Raw genomic sequence first — 20,792 nt, 5'->3', positions numbered from 1 at the left:
CTCTTTTCTTTATCTTTTGGTTTAAAAACATCTGAACTTACAGCTTGTAAAACCACATGTCTGCTTTAAGATCAGTGGAAACCTTCTAAAGTCCCTGACGTTGAGTTTCTGTGGTTGGCTACCAAAGCTTTGGAGCCTGGGGAGGCATTGGGTTTACCTGTCCCAGTGTGGATGCTGAAGACACAGGGACCTAGTCTTGCATCCTAGTTTGGGCACAAATTAACCCAGTAACTAGCAACTGAACCTCTGTTGACCCATCTGTATGATGTGAGGAGAGTGTCACACGTGGAGCCATCTTACCTGTGAGTGGCGTATGCACAGAAACACCACCAGAGGGTCTAGAGACTTGAGCCTTGCTGTCTGGTCCCCTAGGCTCACTGATCCCCTGGGCTTCCGAATACTCCCTTTGTCCCAGGCCCATGGGCCTAGCATCCCTCACTCCCTCTGCCATGCCCACAGAGGACCCCTGGGCTCCCAATAGCCCCTTGCCCATGGCATCCCCTGGGCTCCCTACATTCCCCACCCTCTCCCCCAGGCTCACAGAGGTCCCTTGGGCTCCCAACATTCCTCACCCTCTCCCCTAGCCCCATGGACTCCCAGCTCCCTCCCCACCAACCCCCTTGTTGGAGATCAGTACAATGAAAATCCAAACTGATTTCTTCTCATTTCTTGACAATCATATCAGTGGGACCTGGTGGCATTTTCCTGGGGTACACATAAGTAGGGAAGCTGTGTGCTCTGTGTAGGGTGAGGCGATGGACTTGTCTCCTGGGTGTGCTTCAAGGTACATGGCACAGTGCTGGGCCACAGTGGAAGGGTTTCCTGTGGGTGCTCTGTGGATTGACTCCCACGCATTCTCCACCCCCACACCCCCATGGTTCATGCTTTTGCAACAACATAGGATTTTGTCCCATCTTTGTTTCATGCCTTCCAAGTGCTTCTGTGCCAGTACGCCTAAACCCAGCCTCGGGTCAGAGGTTGGGGACATGAATCTCCTTTGTGTTTTTCCTTGCTGAAAGCGCAGCAATCCCCATCCAGCCTTGTATAAGAACATTAGCTGGTAACTAAACAGACCCTTTGTTGTGGCTGAAGAAAAAAAGCCACCCAAGGTCTCAGGAGAATTTAAATGCCATTAGTGGAAGGCTTGCAGCTTTGCGGGTTCCCCGTTGGTGTGTGCTGGCTGTGGCCAGGGCCACAGGAAGTGCTTGGGCAGCAGTTAAGGTTTGCTGGTTCAGCTGCTGCCCATGGTGGACGGGCATTGGCCATAGCAAGCTCAGCACATCCAGCCCTGTTACGTGTCCTGCCTCTGTCACCATGTGACTTGTCTGGGCTGCCCCTTCTGGAGGTATCAGCCCAGGGAGGTGGCATGTGTGCGTGGGCTGCATGTGCCAGCTGTCGGGGCTGTGCTGCCGCCTGCCACCCACTCCCTGGCCCTCCTTCCACAGCAACAGCCCACACAGCGCTTTTAAGTGAAATCAGGGTAATAACCTTGGCCACACCGAGAAGCTGGCTGGTGTGCTTTCCTGTTGTCACCTTCTGTTCCTCCCACGGATGTCCACGTGTAATGAAAGTATCTTAGGGCAAATACCATGTGATTTCTTTCTTTTTTGTTTTAAATTCTTCAATCTTGGCCTAGCATGTTTCCAAATAAAAACCAGACATGTGGTGGGGTGCCCAGGCTTGGTGTGGGAGGTGTGAGCTGCATCTCCTGGCGCACCCTCTGTGCCTTGCCCAGGGGCTGAGCAAGGAGAGGCAGTCTGGGGTGTGCCTCATCTCTGCACCAGTCTGATTCTGATGTCAGCAAAAGTTCATGTCTTTGGGTGCAGGGAGGAGGGGTCCTCTTTAATGGAAGCATTCACCCCTCATCCCTGCCCCTGCCAGTGCTGTCCCTCCTGAGAGATCTTATGTAAGTTACCTCAGGAACATGGTAATGGGGCCACAGGGCAGTGGCCATGGTTGACGAGAGGTGCCCCACACTGGAGTGCCACAGACCATTCTAGAAAGGTCTTGGATTACAGGATTGTCCCTCCTCCTCTAGCAGCTCCCTGCCCTCTCCCCACCTGGAGGCCTCATGGGGCTGTTGGTCAGAGGGCAGGTGTCCTGGTCCCTGGGTCGTGAGGCATGTCTGGGGTAAAGGGAGGGTGGAAGTATAGAGATTGTGCTATTAGTAGCTCTCCCTCCTGTCCACATCCACCATAATGCAGCCTTCGGAAGCTTGATCACTTGGGGGCTCATCCTGCCTAGCCCTGCTGTGTCCCCTGCCCAGCATTCCTCCCCCAGCAGGTGCCATCCACATCTCCCTTGGTCCCAGAAACCTTTCTGCCTGCAGCCCCCACCCTCCTGTGGTGCTGGCCATGTGTCCCTCAGTGTCCCTGTCCTCCGTCTGTCCTGCCTTCCTGCTGTGGCAGGCTCTCTTGGTGTGAGGTCTTTGATATACCCAGTCCATAGGGGAAGGAGGAGATTGGCCTGAGTGCTTGCCCTGGCTGCTGCCCAGAGGCCCTGACCCTCCCAGAGATCTCTCTCTGCTCCTCACGGGGCCTGGTTGCACTCACTCTCTCATGGACACTGGGAGCCTTTGCACTGCCTACACTGGCTTGCTGTTCCTGAGCCCCAGCCTGGATCCACGCTTGCATCCTGAGAGCCTGGGAGCATAGAGCCTCCTGAGGTCAGGCAAGGCTGAGGCAGAAGGTACCAAGGGGCCAAATTCAAGGAGGGCCTGCTGCTCAGGTGTGGGTGCAGCCAGGGCTGCATTCAGCCTTGCACAGGTGACGCCTTGCCCTGCTGGCCTCACCTGTTCCCAACCTTGGGCGTTGACGCTGCACAGATCAGGCCTCGGATCCCAGCTCTGGTGTCAATCTGGTGCCAACGAGAAAGTTACCTTCCTTTTCTGCACCTGTTTAATGCTCCCTTCTGGATAAGAAGCATTAAACTGGGCACTTCCAAACAATTCATGGAAAATGGGACTAAAAGATAAGCTTATTCAGTGTACAATTTTTTTTAATCTAAGCACAAAAATGTATTTCCTATGAAGCTTTTGAATATTTGAGGAGACGTGGATTTCCAGATTTTTGTATCAAAATGAATTTATATTTTAATTCCATTTTTCATGAGCTTTTGAAGGTCTACCCACTCAGGAGGCCAGCTGGCATGCCAAGAAGGGCTTGACAACTGTGTTTATCTTTCTAATTGTTACTGGGTAAATGGTCCTGGATGAACACCCAACTGGTTGATGCATCCGTGGGCAGCCCCCTTCCACTTGTCCCCACTCCAGCTTGTGCTGGTGCCGTGACCCCCGTGGACCACCTGCCTTCCCGCTGACGAGAACATGTTTTGTTTTCACTGCAGGGATCGCATACCTGGGAGGCGTGTGCAGTGCCAAGAGGAAATGCGTGCTGGCCGAAGACAACGGGCTCAACTTGGCTTTCACCATTGCTCACGAGCTGGGCCACAAGTACGTACCAGACTCGAGTTGCTCTGCTTCCCTGGATTCCTTCCTTAGCACGTGTTCTTCTCTTGGCTTCTGTGGGTCCTGAAACAGGGCTGTGCAATAAAGGGCCTGAGCCAGGAGGCCCAGCTTCCGGCCCTAGCGTGGTTCCCCTGAGATTACCAAGCCAACCAGCCCTAAGGGTTGACATGTTAATTTGATGTTCATGTCTGCTCTTCGGGCCAGTGGCCCTACAGGGAAGAAGCTTTTCTCAGCAAATTCCCTCGATGGGGGAGATGGGAGGGACTGTCCTTTGCCTAGGGGCAATCTCAGGTGGTAGGAAGCCGGTTATCAATCAAACTGAGGTCCTCCCTCTCCAAAGCAGGGGTCTGCTTTATGTTTCTTCTCCGAGATTTATACTATGTAACTTAAGTTATAAAAAATATCTAACATATATTTAACGTATATATGTTATATATGTTATCTATAACTAACATATATGTTATAGATAACATATATAACTGCTTAAGAAGCTAAAAAGCATGTGAAACAGTGGGAAAATGTATATTGGAATGGATGAAGAACAGTTGAACAGTTGAATCAGTGCTATGCGGTTGGGTGGCTGGGGCTGGCCTAACGTGGATGTGTGGGGAGCAATTGCGCTGGGCTGCCTCCAACACAGTCACGTCCAGGCATCACTGGTGTTTTTGGTCCCAACTGGTCCCAGTTTCATATTTTCTGTTCCCAGTGAGTGGTCTGGTCATCGGCTTTGGCGCACCTGCAGGGTAGCAGGATGTGGGTACAAAGAATGACAGTCGTGTGATGTGTGTGTTTCTGTACATAAAGTGAGGAGGTCACATGTTCTGGAGCTGGGGACTGGCAAGGCAAGACAGGAAGCTGTCTTTTAGTAGAATTGTTTCTAGTATCCATGATGAGCACATCTGAATATCTGAATCTGAAATGCCTTGTAATGTGAAGGCTCTCCGATGCTGGTATGATACCACAAAAGGAACATTCCTCATGGCTGTGACCCTGATGGATCACAGTCAAAATGCAGGTGCGCTAGATCCATTGCATAAACTCGCCTATATCTGCACGCATAAGGTGTGTGTAAAACACAAGTGAACTTCAAAATGTTTAGACTTGGGTTCTAGCCTCAAGATCCCCCATTATGTATGCTCACGTCTTCCAAAATCAGAAATGTTTCTGGTGCCAAGCGTTTCGGATCAGAGATGCTCGCCCTGTACTGGTAGTAGCACCTTGTTTGAACTGCTTTTAAAATTAGATACAGTAAGATGCTTCTTGATGCTACTGGGTTGCTGATCGTTTGTGACAAGCAGCTTTCTGGGGGAAAAAGAAAGGTGTAAATCTGAAATGACTTTAGCAAGCATCTCCCCATGCCAGAGGCCGCCCGCCACCAGCCTGTGGTGGTACTGCCTCACGAGCCACCTCTGGCTATGAGCTCTCAGCGCCCCTGTACCCCACCATCCAGCTCTTTGGAAACCTGTGGTCCATTTAAACACAAGTCCATCAAAAAGGGCAGTCAAAGCTTTGTTTTTTATTATGGTGTGAAGGAAAAAAAGTGAGATCTGTACGTGGATTTTCAATGTAGTGCATCTCTCATAAACGTTTTGAAGACTCCTCGTTAGAGAATGTGCTGTTGTCCCAGGAGCACTGGCGGTCTTTCACGGCAGTGTTCCCTGTTTTGCTGTTTGCTGTGGTATCATGCCGCTGTGCTGGCTTCAGCACCTGCGGCGTAACTGGCGGGGCTGCTGAGATGAATGGGTAGCTGGAGTCGTGCTGTAGTTAGCTTCCAGCCAAAGGCTGTTTAGACTGGAGAGCTCTTCATGGCCCACCCTTGAACTTGAGCTGCCCACAGAGGCAGCCACAGTTTGTTCGTCCAAAACGATAATCCCACCACCTCTTGGTCCTCTGTTGGTTTCCCAGTGGAAGTCGGGCCGCCTATGATTGATAGCGGTTTCCTCACACCCACCCTCCCCCATGCTGATGAAGATGCAGCCTGCCCATCCACAGACCCCTCTGGTCACTTGGGCTTGGGAGCAGCGAATTAGACCTCATGGACCTGTGAAAAGAGCCACACCATACTGGAACGCCCACCAGCCCTTCCCTCTCCCCTGTTTCACAGGCAACAAACCCGGCAGCAAGGTGAAGGCTTTTCATGGATGTTGGGTGTCGCAGAATTCTCCCGAGGCTTACCGCTAGGCCTGCCCTCTGACTTTTGATAAAGGGCAGGGCTGTGTTTCTGCCCAGGGACACTCACAGGTGTGGCTCTGCCATGATCACCTGAGGTGCTTATGGGGCTCAGACTCCGTGTCAGAGGAGGCTCCACTTTTCCAAATGAGCTGCAGGTGTCATGTATCAAATGTGACATTGATTCTGCATTGGCTGGGACAAAACCTGAAGCTACAGTTAGAACTCGCCTTCAGCAATTTACTTGTCCACACCCTGACAATGCACCCTCTTTCGGGGATCTCTGTCAATGAGTAGTTCTGGTGCAATATGTGTAGCTGCTAGCTGACTTCAGTCTTGGTTGCAGACCTAAATTATAAATGGAAACTCAAGCTGTTAATTAAATTGTAGATTATATTGTCACAGTGTATTTTTAAAGGCCTCTTTTTTTTATTTGTAAGTTACGAAGTCAATGAAAAATTCCTGCCCTTGGTAATGATAGTAATCCTGGTTTGCACATGAATTAATAATGTGACAATGATGTTTGTATTTAATCAGAAGTTGCATTGGTTGTGTACCTACTAGGTACCACATTAGGTACTGCACAGTCATTATGCTGTTGAATCAGTCTTTCAACGCTTTTATTTTTGAGATATTATTTTAAGCTTACATTGTACTCTAAATGAAGAGTTTAACAACTAAAATGATAGTGCATAATTCATCAGGAGACATTAACAATAATCTAATGGAAAGCTGGCCATCTCATTTATATCCAGTTAAATTTTGAAGCAGTCACAGATCATTAAAACTGCAGAAGTATATCATTCTCCTTTAAATTTTATTTCCTTTGGAAAGGCAGATTTACAGAAAGGGAGAGATGTCTTCCATTGGCTGGTTTGTTCCCCAAATGGCTGCAATGGCTGGAGCTGGGCCAGTCTGAAGCCAGGACCCTGGAGCTTCTTCCAGGTCTTCCATGAGGGTGCAGGGGCCCTAGAACTTGGGTCATCCTCTGCTGCTTCCCAAGGTCATAAGCAGGGGCCCGAATTGGAAGTGCAACAGCCAGGATTCGAACCTGCTTCCATATGGAATGCTGGCACTGCAGGTGGGGGCTTAATGTACATGTTTATGACATTAATGATATGTTTCTGGGGCCACAGTGCTTAGCAATTTGTTTAACAAAGATTTGAACAAATTTGACAACATGCTATTTTTGCAGCAAAATTGACACAGATTTTTTTCCTTTTTTTGTCAAAAAGTTTTTAGCTCCGTATATAAGGGAAAATATGGTTTTTATCTTCCTGTGTCTGGCTTTTTTTCATTCAATGTGCTCTCTAATTGCAGCCATTTTGATGGAAATGATAGAATTTCAGGGGTTTTAATCACTGAATAATATTCCGTGGTTTATACGTAGCACATTTGCTTTACCCATCTATCTGATGATGGGCACCTTGGTGGATGCCAGATTTCAACTACTGTCAACGTGTTGCGATGATCATGGTGGTGACAGAGTGCACATCTCCCTTATACCCAGGATGGCTGGACCTTATGGTCCTCTCCACACTGCTTTCCACAGTGGCTGCACTAATTTACCTGCCAGCCAGCTGTGTGTGTTCCTCAGCATTTGGTGTCATTTGGATAACAGCCGTGCCAGTGTGGATGAGCTGTCATCTCACTGATGGGTAAAAGTGACATTGAACGTTTTTTTCCATATATTTGTTGGTCACCTGCATTTCCTGTTTTGAGACCTATGTATTCTTGAGGTGCTTTACCCATTTCATAACTGGATGAGTTGAGGTTTGTTTTGAGTTGCTGATATAGTCTGGGTGTTAACCCTTTGTTGGGTAAATAATCCACAGATCCTCTGTCCGCTGTCTTCACCCTGTTGATTGTCTCATTTGATGTATTGAGGCCTTTGAGTTCAATACAGTCTGATCTATCTAGTTGGTGTTTCTGTTGTCTGTGTTTTGGGGTTCTTGCCCAGGCACCCCTACACCAGTGTCATCTAGTGTTTCCCCTACATTTTCTTCTAGCAGCTTCTTAGTCTCTGGTTTTAACTTGAGGCCTTGGATCATCCTGAGTTGATTTTTGTGTCTGGTGAGAGGCAGGAACTCATTTCATTCCTTTGTTCTTGTGTGTATGGATATACAGTTTTGCCTCTATGCTCTCTGCTCATCGTGGCTTGAGATCGTTTCTATGGCAACACAGGTGCATTATCAGCCCATTAAACGAGGGATCCATATCACAGATAGGTAAATGAAAAAGAGAGCTTACTGTTTACCTAGGAAACCAGGTGGCTTCTGTTTAAGGGCAGTAGATCCTATGGCATGGATGTTCCTGGCAGGCCGAAGAGAGTGGATGCATCACCAGGGGGGCTGCAGGTAAAGCTGACAGCTTTCTGATGCCACACCCTAAGAAAGCGTATGCTGGAGAGGACTTGCATATTGGGCTAGATGGGAGCTGGAGGGCTTGTGAGTTCTGGTGCGGAATCTGTAATGATGTGGACATGCTGGGTGCATGGTGTGTTCTGACTCGGCCCTGCACAGCCCACACAGGGAAGACTCCTGGCTCCCAGAAGCTTGCCCACTGCAGACATGACAGGCGGACACAGAGCTGAGCCGCCTCTGTGCTTGAGGTCCTTCTCAAGCAGTGGAGACTGCAGACCCTTCAGACCAGACATGTCCAAGGATGGGTGATCTGGAGGGGAGTGAGTGACAGGAAGCAGGATAGGTTTGAACGAATGCACACTCATAGCCACTCGGAGCAAAGAAGTCTGTATCTCTATGCAGAGAAACAAAACGCATTCCCTCTGCTGTTTTTATTTGAAATGTTAAGGCAGTGTGGAATGAGAGCTCTTCCACCCTCTGATTCACTCTCCAGACTCCCTCGCACAGCAGGCATGGCCGGGCCAGACCAAAGCCTGGAGGCTGGAAACTCAATGCAGGTCTCCGCTGTGGGTGGCAGGGGCCCAAATAACGGAGCCCTCACTGCTGTCTCCCAGGGTGTGCATTAATAGGAAGCTGCCGCAGGACGACGGTGTCTGAGCAGCACTGCCCAGGGGAGCACGGGGGATGTGTTGCCATGCCATAGGCCACACCTTACCCTGGCTGGGTTGAAGCACCTCTGTGTGGGAGGGACTGCAGAAGGCTCTGTGCAGGTTCCTGGGCACCCCGGGGGAGGAGACAGCATCTCTCGTGTCTGGGAACTCTCCCTGTTGCTCTTTGTGGCATCAGCCACCTTCTTCTGTCTCTTGTCTGTTCCCCAACCCTGTCCTCTTGGGCCTGAAGGTCATCTTGCCCGAGTGTGTGCGCACTTGGCCACTTCTGACAGGCCACAGACAGGCCACTTCTGACAGGCCACAGACGGGCCACTTCTGACAGGCCACAGACGGGCCACTTTTGACAGGCCATAGACGGGGTTAGTTTCTGCGACCTCTCATCCGACCCTCCCCAGGGACCAGGATGGAAATGTACAGAGCGTGACACTCAGTGACCTGAAGAGTAGAGGCGTGTGCGTCCGCACACCTCCTCACCTCTTATTTATGTGTCTATGCTTGAATTTTGCTGCCAAGAACACGGAGTCATTCTATGAAAGCTGGTGCCTCCAGCCCGATGGTGTTCTGACTGAACCCAAGCCTGGTGGTAGGCCGGAGGTTCCCCTGCCTTCTCCGCACAGAGTCCAAGGAGTGTCCTCCAGGCCCTCCCCTGCAGGTGGGTGGAGTTAGAGATGTGGCCCTGACCAGTCCTAGCTGTTGGCTGCCCTGTAAGGTGTCTTTGCTGCCCCCAGCAGTGATGTCATCCCCAGTGCTCACAGGCACAGTGGACTGTCCTCTGGCATCTTATCCTAAAAGTGCAGCTGTCAGTGAAGAGAGAACATGACTCTCACGTGTCTGGGGAATCCAGGGCCTGTCCTCACAAAGACCTTGACCTCAACCACCCCAGATGGGAGCCGAACAGGCCGGATGCCTGTCTTTGAGGCCACCTGGGGAACACAAACAAACGGGAAGCCATTAAAAGCTCATCAGCACACAGGCAGATGGCTGCCACACCTATGCTGAGCCAGTAAGCAGCATTGTAGTAGTTGTTGGTGGGATGTGAGGTCCTGGGAGGAAAACACAAATGTGAGGAGGCCTCCCCTGTTCCCGGAGCATCCTGGTCAGACTGCTGTGCATCTCCCAGAGCACACCGGTCAACGGGGATGTTTTCCCAGGTGTGTCTTGCTAGAGAAGGCAGGAGGAACATTGTGTTGGGCTGAAGAACAGGGTTCTGTCTGTCCCCTCAGAGCACCAGGCCCTACAGGCTGTGGTCATTGGATTCCTCGGCTCCTAGTGGCTGAGTGCAGACAGGGACTGGAGCCTTAGGCTGTAGCATGGTTCCTTTCTAATAGCTGAATAGGTCCTAGGCCATGGCTGAGCTATATGCAGGTGGCTGCCCCACTTCCAGCTGCTCATGTGTCTTGTGGCAGAGCTGGGCTGGAGTGCAGCTGTCTCCCCAGGGAGCTATGCCCATATTAAACCCCCCACCCCAAGATGTTTGATGCCTACAGTCACTGATCAGCCACCTTCCTCTGCAGGTGGGGGAGTCTGCACCCCAGGGGACTTATGTACAGACTCTGAGAAAGAAGGAGAGAACGTGAGAAGGCAGGTGGGTTGGTTTTGAACTGGACCACCACCAGTCTTGGGGTGGGAGCATACCTGGTAATGTTGCAGGGAGAGGCAGGTGACTACTGGCAGAAGCTGTGTGTGCTCTTGGGCACTGAGCTGGCCCTGCACCTTGGCCACGGCCTCCTCGGCTTATGGCTGCATGGATTGTCAAAGAGCAAGGCTGAGCAGAGCCACAGTGGGCATGGTTAGAAGTGGGAGTTGAGAGCAATGTCCCCACAAAGAGAAAGTGGCCAATGCAGTAAGCCCAGTGCTCTGGGGCAGCTTCAGGCACACTGGAGACCAGAGGTCACAGGAGGTCAGCTGTTGCCTGAGGAGCCTCCATTCAGCAGAGGTGTGAGCCAGTTCAGCCAGTGATCCCAGGGTACCTGCAGGTGGCTCTGCATGGGGCAGGGACCCTGGATGAATTAAGGGTCAATCTATTACCACTACACAAGCTTTGCAACTAGAGCTGGGGTGTCAGAAACCATAAGAGATTGGCTAAGAAGGATAAAGCCTGGTTCCATAGACCTTGGCCTCCATGGACCAGCTACCTCTATCCTCTCTGGCTGGACTGTCCATCTCCACTGTCCAGGGTCACCTCAGCTCCCATATAGGCCCTGGGCCAGGATTTGGCAAGGGACAGTGAGGTGTCCCCAAACATGGTGTTGCCCGTGCAACACACTGCTGGGATGTGTGACTCAGCAAGCCCACGAAGAGGGCAGGCTTGCTGGGAGGCCTGCCAGGACGTCTAGGAGCACATGAGCCTTGGAGGAGACCCCTCCATGAAGCACCTGCAGCTCAGCGGCGACCACTCTCCAGCTGCAGATGGGTCCAAGGCCATGCGGTCCAGCCCACCAGGACTCCTTCTGGGATGTGCCCCATTTCATGCAGGTGTGTGCGTCATACCTGCCCCCTCACTACAGCCTCAAGGTGCAGTCCAGTGTGGGAGGGGGCGCTGCTGACATCACACAGAGTGAACTACTGACCAACAGCAAACTTTTTTTTTTAAAAAAAGATTTATTATTTATATTGCAAAGTCAGATCTACAGAGAGGAGGAGAGACAGAGAGGAAGATCTTCTGTCTGATGATTTACTCCCCAAGTGACCACAATGGCCAGAGCTGAGCTGATCTGAAGCTGGAACCAGGAACTTCGGGGTCTCCCACATGATTGTAGGGTCCCAAGGCTTTTGACGGTCCTCCACTGCTTTCCCAGGCCACAAGCGGGGAGCTGGATGGGAAGTGCGGCTGCCAGGATTAGAATTGGTGCCCACATGAGATCCTAGCACATACAAGGTGAGGACTTTAGCTGTTAGGTCACTACACTGGGCCCAGCAAACTTAAGTAGAAGGAGTAGAGTAAGATTAGCACAAGAAGCACGATGTGTTGACCGGGAGTGCAGGTGTTCACTGTCATTAACAGGCGTCGCGTCCTGTGCACACTTGGGCTTGCTGCACCTTCATGTGGCTGACCGTGCACACCTAGCCACCAGCTTTTGAATCTGTTGCTATGGTGACATCATCAGCAACAGGAACCTTTCCTCTCTTACCGTCTTGGCAGACTGCCATCCGTTATGCAGTCTGTTGGTGACTGAATCAGCATTATTCGGGGCAGCATGACTGTCACTTGGTGAAGTTTAGGGGACAAGCTTCTCTTTTTTTCCTATTTTTCTTTTGTAGCCTGAGGCAGTTGGTAGAATAGCTTTCTTGTCCAGGTTTTGAAGCTTGCTTTCTGGTCCCTCCCTCCCTGTCTCCTCCTGTGTCGGTCAGCAGGCTCCCGAGGGTCTTCCTCTGCCTTCCTGGGTTGGGGGAAGGTTTCCATTCTTACTCTGCAGCAAGGAGACCAGATAACTTCCTAGGTGTGATCTGGGCAAGCTGTCAACAACACTGCACTCCAATCTAAGCATTAAACTTGATGTATCATAAAATCGGGTAAATATTTGGCCAAACCCCAGCTGGGAGCATGCCGGCCAGTCCCAGAATGGGTTGTCTGGGAGCCTCACATGAAGAGGATGGACAGAAGGCCCAGGATTGCTGAAGCAGAACAGAAGTGTCCCATGTTGTGAAATGCTGCATTGCTGTCCTCCCCTCTGGAGTGTCCCATTTGGCTGTGGCCTTAGAGGTAGAAGCTGACGCTGTGACTTCTCCCATCATGGCTAGCAGGGATGTGGTGCGAGGCGTCTGTCTCATGGCTGCTTTGCTGGGGATGCCCGGGCACCAGCTGGTCAGTGTGTTGGGTCGTCCTTCGGATCAGGTACCAAGATGACAGTTGCTGTGTATCACATTTTTGCCCCTGCCAGAACAGGTTGTATGGAAACATCAGAAACCTAGAGGTTTAGGATGAACCTCAAAGTCCACGGGAACATTGCTGCCACACGGAGACTCTGGTCTGCCGCTAGGGAGTTGTGCCTGGGGTATGATGAGGGTCACCTGGCATCACTCTTCAATGGTACCTTCTGTATGCACATGGCAACTCCCCACAAAAATCATAAAACAGTAAAATGCATCTCCATGTGAAGGAGGCTCAGGGACATGCTCCCTAAACCCATCATGTTTTGAAATGTGGGGACTTTCCAAGTGTTGCAAAGATGCCTGATTTGAACACACTGGGCACAGTGCCTCTTGATGGGTCCAAGCCTGGCCATTGCACCTTCTCCAGCTGAAAGGTCATGCCCTGTAGAACCTGCCCCTGCTGGTGGCTGTGCTCATCGCAACCCCAGCTAGCCAGTGGACCTCAGCTGGTTCACAAATACCCTGAGATGGTAAGAGAGCCAACCATGGTGTCCCATGGGCCAGATGAAAACAAATAGTTTATGAGTGAGAGCTCAGGGCTGCATTGGTAATTATGGTAGGAAAGCCAAGACAGCTAGACACGGAAGGTGAGCAGACACAGGGGAGGAGGGAGAGAGGTGGCAGGTGGCAGGGAGGGAGGGAGGGAGGAGAGAGAGAAAGAGAAAGAGAGAGAAAGAGAAAGAAAGAAAAGAAAGAAAGAAAGAAGCAAATAAGCTGACCAACTGGCAGGCATTCTTTACTCACACTGCTGGCATCACTCGGAAGAGATCCTGGAATGACACAGACAGCTTGCCCATGAGCTACCAGGAATACTGGAAGCAGAAGGTGAACCTCTGTGGAGTGTGGATAATGCTTGGGCTGCTCCCCGTGGCAGACATGGAAGACTCAGGGCTGCAGCGGTTAGCAGGGTTTGTAGCTGCTGAATGCTCGGTGAGAGGGGCCTTTCTTGGGATATACTATGAGGCTCCTTAGTATACACGTGTTGTGGGGACCTGGCTGTGGAGACGAATGTTGTGTACATTAGCCATTGAGATGGCGCAAGGATGGAAGTGGATGTGTGGGACAGGTCAGAAGGTCCTTCCCTCTCAGCTCCCTTCCTGGGATCACTGGCACGTGATGGAGAGGGCAGTGAAAGCCAGGGGTTCCCCCTGGCCAGTGGCAGAGCCCAGCTGTGTCCACGCTGTGATCTGCACACTGACCATATACCGCACAGCCTTCCAGATGTGTTTAATAGGGATTGAGTCCCAGGTTGCTCGCTTAGATGAGGTACACACATGGGTTGTTGGAATGCAGCAACGAGCTTAGAAAAACCCTAGTTTCCTAACATACATGCCTGTCCCTTGTTCTGCTCCACTACCAAACATGTCTTGTTGATCGCAGCAACTCCTTCCCATCAAGTGCTGGCTTAGCCACTTCCTAACACTGTAGGCAGCCAGGATCAGTAGATTTTGATTCTCAGATGAGACTGGGCCACCATCCTGTATATGGGCTATGGTCTGTCTTATGCTCACCAAAACGCTGCATCTTTGACCTGTGCAGCGGGTTCACAAAGCTGCATCTCCAGAAAGGAGGGAGGCAGCTCTGGCTGTGTGGTGCCATGCACAGGCTGCAGGAGCTGCAGGCCAGGTAGGGGGGCTGGTGAAGGAAGCAGCTGGGAGAACGGGGTCTCTTCATCTGGGAGAGGTGTGTAGGTCACTCGAGCACCTGGCTATCACATTGAGGACTTCAGGGCACTGGACCTGCACGCAGCTCGAGATGGCAGAGCGAAACCAGGGAGCTCAAGAAGCAAGGAGGGAGGTTTTGCCTCAATAAGAGGAAGTGTCCTTGTCACTGAAGGGGCTATGTTGCCTCCTTACCTTCTATGGGTGTTGCACCAGGGCAGGTCATTTCTGTCCTGGAGGTTGAGATGGAAAATGCTGCTGTGGGGCTAACTTCCCATCTCCCTTCATTCCCTCAGCTTTGACTCTGTAGCCACTGCACACATCAGGACAAGAATCTACGACGGGCTACCTGGCATGAAGGCAACCCTTGCAGCTAGTGGTCAGTGGCCCACCCAGCAGTGCAGGGTCCCATGGGTTCCAGTGGCAGGTTATTTTTGCTTTTACCTCCATTCATTCCAGGAAGTCCCTGCCCATCCCATGAGGTGAGGACAGTTGGCTCTCTACACCCAGGAGTTGGATGCCCATAGGCTCCACTGGGCATGGTCACAAATGCTTTGGGAAAATGCTTGTGTCAGGCCACCACCAAGCTTTTGTCCCGTATATGATGCAGTGTGACAATGGTGTACATGGCATTTCTACCATATCCGGAATGCTGAGTCACTGGACCTGGATGGGAGAGAATGTAAATGGCACACCATTTTGTTGGAGGGACTTGAGCATTTAGGGGTTTGGGTATCCACAGAGGTGCAGGAATCTGTCTTCTCACCCACCTCCTGCCAAGATTCCTGACACAGCTGTCCTGTCACTCTCCCTGCCACATAGGGCGGGACACTAGGGCACAGGGAAGTGAAGCCACAAGCCATGGCTCCCGAAGCTCAGAAGTGGTAGAATTGGGATTTGAACTTGAGCAGTCAATCTTGGCACCCATGCTGTGAACTCCTGGATGAATGGTCTGTGACTCAGGTCTCAGCTTTCAGAATGTTCTCCTGGGTGTTGCTGCGTTTGAGGAATCGCCCTGTGTTGAGCATTGGTGCATTTTGGAAGTAGGGATGTCTGTACAAGGCTGTTGTGGAATATGCCATTTGTGCCCTAGGAAAGGCCTTTTTAGGAATCACCAGGGGAGGAGGCAGCCTGCTGGACAGGGGCTGAGTAGGGTGATGGGTTAAGCAGCAGACAAGTGGCTTTAGACACAGTAGCGGGCTGAAGACCTGGGAGTACCCAGGAACCAGAAGGGGAGGCCGAGAGCCAGGGCTGCAGTAGGACATGGCCCAGTCCTGCTGGGTATAGCCCATTGACTTCCATCAAGGCTTCAAGAAGGAGTGGCTGCAACAGCTGGCCTGGTGATGGAAGCAGTAGATTGATGGGCAAACCAACCAGAGGCAAGCATGGAGTTCCCAGGCTGGCAGGCATGGCCAAGAGGCATAGGGGACAGGCAGAACCCATGCCAACCCCCAGGGGTTTGGAGGTTCTATCTAGTTTATGAGCCAGGATCTGCAACATGGATTTAGATCCCTAAGGGAAGAGTCCTAAAGACAGCAGTCCCCCACCCACCTGGTACAGGCTTGAGAAGACATGAGGCTGAGCTGGAAGGAGAGACTGAGCCACAGCTGGAGATCTCAACACATCCCTCTCAATGACTGAGTAACATGCTAGATGGAGAAGCAGCCAGGACACCAGAAAACGGGGCATTACCACTAACTGACAGGGTCAAGTTGCCATATGTGGAATGCCACGTTCAGCCACAATGGAATGCATACCATTGACAGACTCCCTTTTGGACATTCGGCAAGGTTGTTCTGAGTTCTGAAACAAAGTATTGGCCAGGTTGAAAGAATCAGACTATAAGGAATATTCCCTGATCAAAACTGCATCAAACTGGAGATCAGTAACACAATTCCAGATGATCCACAAGTCCCAGGAGAAATTTCAGTGGAAGAGTAAAGTGCACAGAACTGAATGAATGTGTAAATACAGCTTATCACAATTTGTGGAATACAATTTATCAAAGTTTGTGGGATCTGAAAGACAGTACTAAGAGGATAATTCATAGCATCAAGTGCTTCTGCCACAAAAGCGGGATGACTGCAAATTAGGAGGCCAGGTTTGTGGCACCGTGAGTAGGCTGCCATTTGTGTCAATGACATCTCAAAATTGAAGCCCAGGTTCAAGTCCTGTCTGTTCCACTTTGGATTCTGCTCCCTGCAAATCACGTGAGAAGCCAACAGGGAATGGCCTGAGTGCTTGTTCCCTGGACCCCCAGTGGACACCCAGGAGAAGATCTTGGCTTTGGACTGGCCTTGCTCCTGCCATTGCAGTCATCTGGAGGTGGAAGACCTTTCTCTCCCTCTATAACCCGGACTTTCAAATAAATAGGTCTTGAAAAAAAAGAAAGCAACACGACAGGTGTTTGGCCTAGTAATTAACATGCCAGGGGAATGCCAGGGGAATGCCAGCGGCCCAGCCAAATCACAATGCGTAGGTTTGAATCCCAGCTCTACTTGCAGTTTCAGCCTCTTGCTGATACACCCTAGGACGCAGCAGGCGACAGCGTGTCAAGCAGCTCTGGAGTAGCACCTGTAAGCACACACAGACTGCACCCCTGGCCTCAGCCTGACCCAGTCCTGGCTGTGAGAGTGAACCAGCAAATGGGAGCTGTCTGTCTCTCTTTCTCAGATAAATGCTTTTTAAAAAGAAGAGGAAATGGTTTCAAACTGAGTGAACAAACACTCAGCCAAGATGAAGTAGATGACTTTAACTTGCGATCTCTGGGCCAGATGCCTTCCCTGGAGAGTTTTACCTACCATCAGATGAAAGACAAAAGTTTCACACAATTTGCTCCCCCAAATACAAAAGCAAGAAATACTTCCCAACTCAAACTTAAGAAACCCTCATCACTGTACAAAATGAGGTAAAGAGCACAAAAATGAGGTGTGGATCAATGTTGCACATAAAAATTCCTCAATAAAAGTTAAGAAAACTGAATCCAATAATGTTTTAAAAAGAAAAAGTATGAAGTAGGATTTGTTCCAAATTCATGAAGGTGCTTTGTTATACAAATATTAATATGCCACTCAACTATATCATGAAGCTAAAGAAGAAAGATCATTAATTCATGCAGGAAAAGCACTTGTTGATACATCTTTTTTTTTTAAGAAGATTTTATTTTATTTGAAAGAGTTAGCAAAGAAGAGAGATCGTCCTTCTGCTGATTCACTCCAAAAATGGTGGAAACGGCTGGAGCTGGGTTGGTCTGAAGCCAGGAGCCTCTTCCAGGTCTCCCATATGGGTGCAGAGACCCAAGTATTTGGGCCATCCTCTGCTGCTTCCCCAGCCTATGAGCAAGGAGCTTGATCAGAAGTGGAGCAGGGCCCAGCCCAATGGCTCCGTGGCTAAATCCTCACCTTGTACTCGCCAGGATCTCCCATAGGGGTGCTGATTCAAATTCCAGTCACTCCACTTCCCATCCAGCTCCCTACTTGTCCCCTGGGAAAGCAGTAGAGGATGTTCCAAAGCCTTGGGACCCTGCATTCATGTGACAGATCTGGAAGAGGCTCCTGGCTTCGGATTGGCTCAGCTCCAACACTTATAGTCACTTGGTGAGTGAACCAGCAGGTGGAAGATCTTTCTCTGTTTCCTTCCCTCTCTGTATATATACTTTTCCAATAAAATAATAAATCAATCTTTTTTTTATAAAAATAAGTGAGGCTGTTGAGATTCCACTGGCATATAAATAGGATGCTGGCACTGCAGTCAGAAAATTAGCATGCTATATCTTTATTCTTTCATGATAAAAAAGCATATGATCTGCTACATCCTTAAGTAACAGTTAACTTTATACTGAATGATGAATGACTTAGCTTTGTACGTTACATGAAAACAGATCCCTAAGTGCTGGGGCTGGTGTTGTGGGACAGTAAGATTAGCAACTTCTATCTGTGATGCCTGACTTCCATCTAGGTGCCAGTCCAAGTCTCAGCTATTTTACCTACAATCCAGCTCCCTACTAATAGGCCTGGGAAAGTAGCAGAGGATGGCCCAACTGCTTGGGGCCTGGCCAGCCATGTGAGGGACCTGCATAGAGTTTCTGGCTCCAGCATGGCTCCAGCATGGCCCAACCCTGGCTGTTGTGGCCGTTTGGAGTATAAATCAGTGGATGGAAAATTTCTTGGTCTCTGACTCTTTGTCTATAACTCTGCCTTTCAAATAGATAAATATATATGGTATCTGGTAAAAAAAAAAAATCACCAAAAGCTGATGAAATAGAGAACTAAATACTTGGAATCATGTTGTATTCTTGGATGAAGGATTTAAGAAAGATACCAGTTTTCCCTAAGCTGATCTGTGGGTTTAATGTAATTCCTACAGATGTCAGCTGGGTGTTTGTAGGCATGTAAGCTTATTCTCAAAAGTACAGGGAAAGGGAAAGGCACTAGAACAGCCAAAAACCAATGGAAAGTGAAAATAAAATGAGCTAAACCATTCTCCTGTTGTTGGTGTCTACTGTGTTGCTGCTACAGGGCCTGGGTAGAGGGATGGATCAATTGTATAGAGATCCCAGAACTAAATTCAGACAAATGTGACCAATTATTTTTAGATTAAGGCACAAAAAGAATTCAATGAAAGTTATTCAATAGCCTTTTCAATCAGTATGGCTGGAACAATTGCACATTCATAGATCGCATAACAGTCAATCCTGGTCTAAACTTCCTACCTCATTCAAAAATTGACTCACAGGGCCCTGTACAATAACTTAGTGGCTTAAGTACTCGCCATGTATGTGCTGGGATTGTATATGGGTGCTGGTTCATATTCCAGTTACTCCACTTCCCATCCATCTCCATGCTTATGGCCTGGGAAAGCAGTAGGGGATGACCCAAAGCCTTGGGACCCTGTACTTGTGTGAGAGACCTGGAAGAAGTTCCTGGCTTTGGATCAGCTCAGTTCAGGCTGTTGCAGTCACTTGGGGAGTGAACCATCGAACAGAAGATCTTTTTCTCTATCTTTCTTCTTTCTGTAAATCTGCCTCTCTAATAATAATAATTTTTAAAAGCCCAAAAAAATATAAAATGAAAAATTTAAAATTTACTCCAGTGAATTATGGACTTTTCTTTAAAATGTCACACTAGTAAACTTCTGGGGGAAGAAAAGGTGTAGGTATCCATCTTTAGTTCCCGAGGCTCAGTCTTAAACTTGGCACCAAAACTTGATGCATAAAGGAAAAACTGATGGATTGGAACCGTGCTGTTTTCTCTGTGGAGGTCCCTGGAAATGGTATGAAAATACTGCAGAAAATATTTGCAGATTGCCCATCAGGCAACAGTCATGTCTCTAAGGGGCTCACAAAATACAATGAAAAATAAGTCAAATCACCATTAAAAAATGGACAAAGATTTGGACTAGCATTTCACTGCAGAGGATACACAGGTGGCAGCTAAGAGCAGGCAAGTGTCCTTGGAGCCACAGGACAGATCCCTGCGCCCTGGAAGAATGGCTGAAACCATGGAGCCAGTGTGAGATGCCAACCAGGATCCAGCCAAGTCAGTGCCTTTGTCTCCTGCTGCTGGAAGCGAAATTGTTCAGCCCCTGAAGAAGCGGTCCATCAGCCCCTATGAAAACTAACACTTGCCATATGACCAAGTGCATGTACAACATTCCTGTGTGTTTACCTGAAGAACTGCACATGAATATGCATAGAAACACTGTACTCAACGGCCCCAAACTTAGAGCTATTCAAGCCCAAGCTACAGTGTGGGACGGCCAAATCCCATATTAGAGTTCTTGGTTTGGGTGCTGCCCAACTCCCTGCTAACACATCCTGGGAGGCAAAAGATAATGGCTCATGTGCTTGGGTCCCTGCCATCCACGTGGTAGACTGAGATGGAGAGTCCTGGGTTCTTGACTTCAACCTGGCCCAGCGCTGGCTATTGGACGCATTTAGGGAATGAAATAACAGATGGAAGATCAAGCTGTCTTGCTCTTAGTCTCACTGTGCCTCTAAAGGAGGTGAAGATAAATAACTAGACATTTTGAAAAATACGACCAAATGTTCTTCCAGGAGTTCACAGTTGGATAGTCTCTAAAACATCCACTTCGTGGAATCTACTCAACCATTAAAAAGAAATGAGTGAATTATGATGCAACAGCAAGTTGAGTGAACCTCAAGAAAATGAACACAAAAGCATTTGTGCAATCCCCCCGTCTAAAGAGCTGGAGGACAGACCAGTGGTGGCCAGGTGTGCAGAATCGGGGTGCTGGTGGGTGGCCGCATAAGGAGGTCCTGGCAATGGTGACCTTGCTCAGTTCTGGAGGAGTTGACACAAGGCCTTATGTGTGTGCTAGCATTGCATAGGGCTGTACACGGACAGACGGACGGACATGCGTGTGGCTGTACATTCTATGCAGTGTGTCAATGCCTTGATTTGTTTTCTATACTGAACACACACACAAGCAAAGTGTCACCATCAGGGACTCTGGCTGGAGGGTCTACACAGGCCCAACCTGTCTTTGTTTAACTGCCTGTGAATTTAAAATGATTTGGGGATTGAACTAAAAGACAATGGAAGGGGACAAAGCCTTAAAGGCCTCTGGG

At 49.6% G+C, this 20,792-nt stretch overlaps 1 protein-coding gene across 3 annotated transcripts in view; it reads left to right on the top strand.

Annotated features, from left to right (window-relative positions):
• The window catches only part of ADAMTS17 (ADAM metallopeptidase with thrombospondin type 1 motif 17), a 206,764-nt gene that overhangs the window by 81,173 nt on the left and 104,799 nt on the right, over positions 1-20,792 (top strand). For all 3 annotated transcript variants that reach the window (XM_040969713.1, XM_040969712.1, XM_040969714.1), the window contains one exon: positions 3,346-3,451. In XM_040969713.1, the coding sequence (XP_040825647.1) occupies positions 3,346-3,451 (106 nt within the window). The remainder of the gene's footprint in view (positions 1-3,345; positions 3,452-20,792) is intronic.

This window comes from Ochotona curzoniae, unplaced genomic scaffold (genome assembly GCF_017591425.1).
Source record: "Ochotona curzoniae isolate NIBS_2020 unplaced genomic scaffold, NIBS_Ocur_1.0 scaffold_4701, whole genome shotgun sequence".
NCBI classification, from domain to species: Eukaryota; Metazoa; Chordata; class Mammalia; order Lagomorpha; family Ochotonidae; genus Ochotona; species Ochotona curzoniae.
Note: the sequence above shows the minus strand (reverse complement) of the source record. Positions and strands in the feature narration are given on the sequence as shown.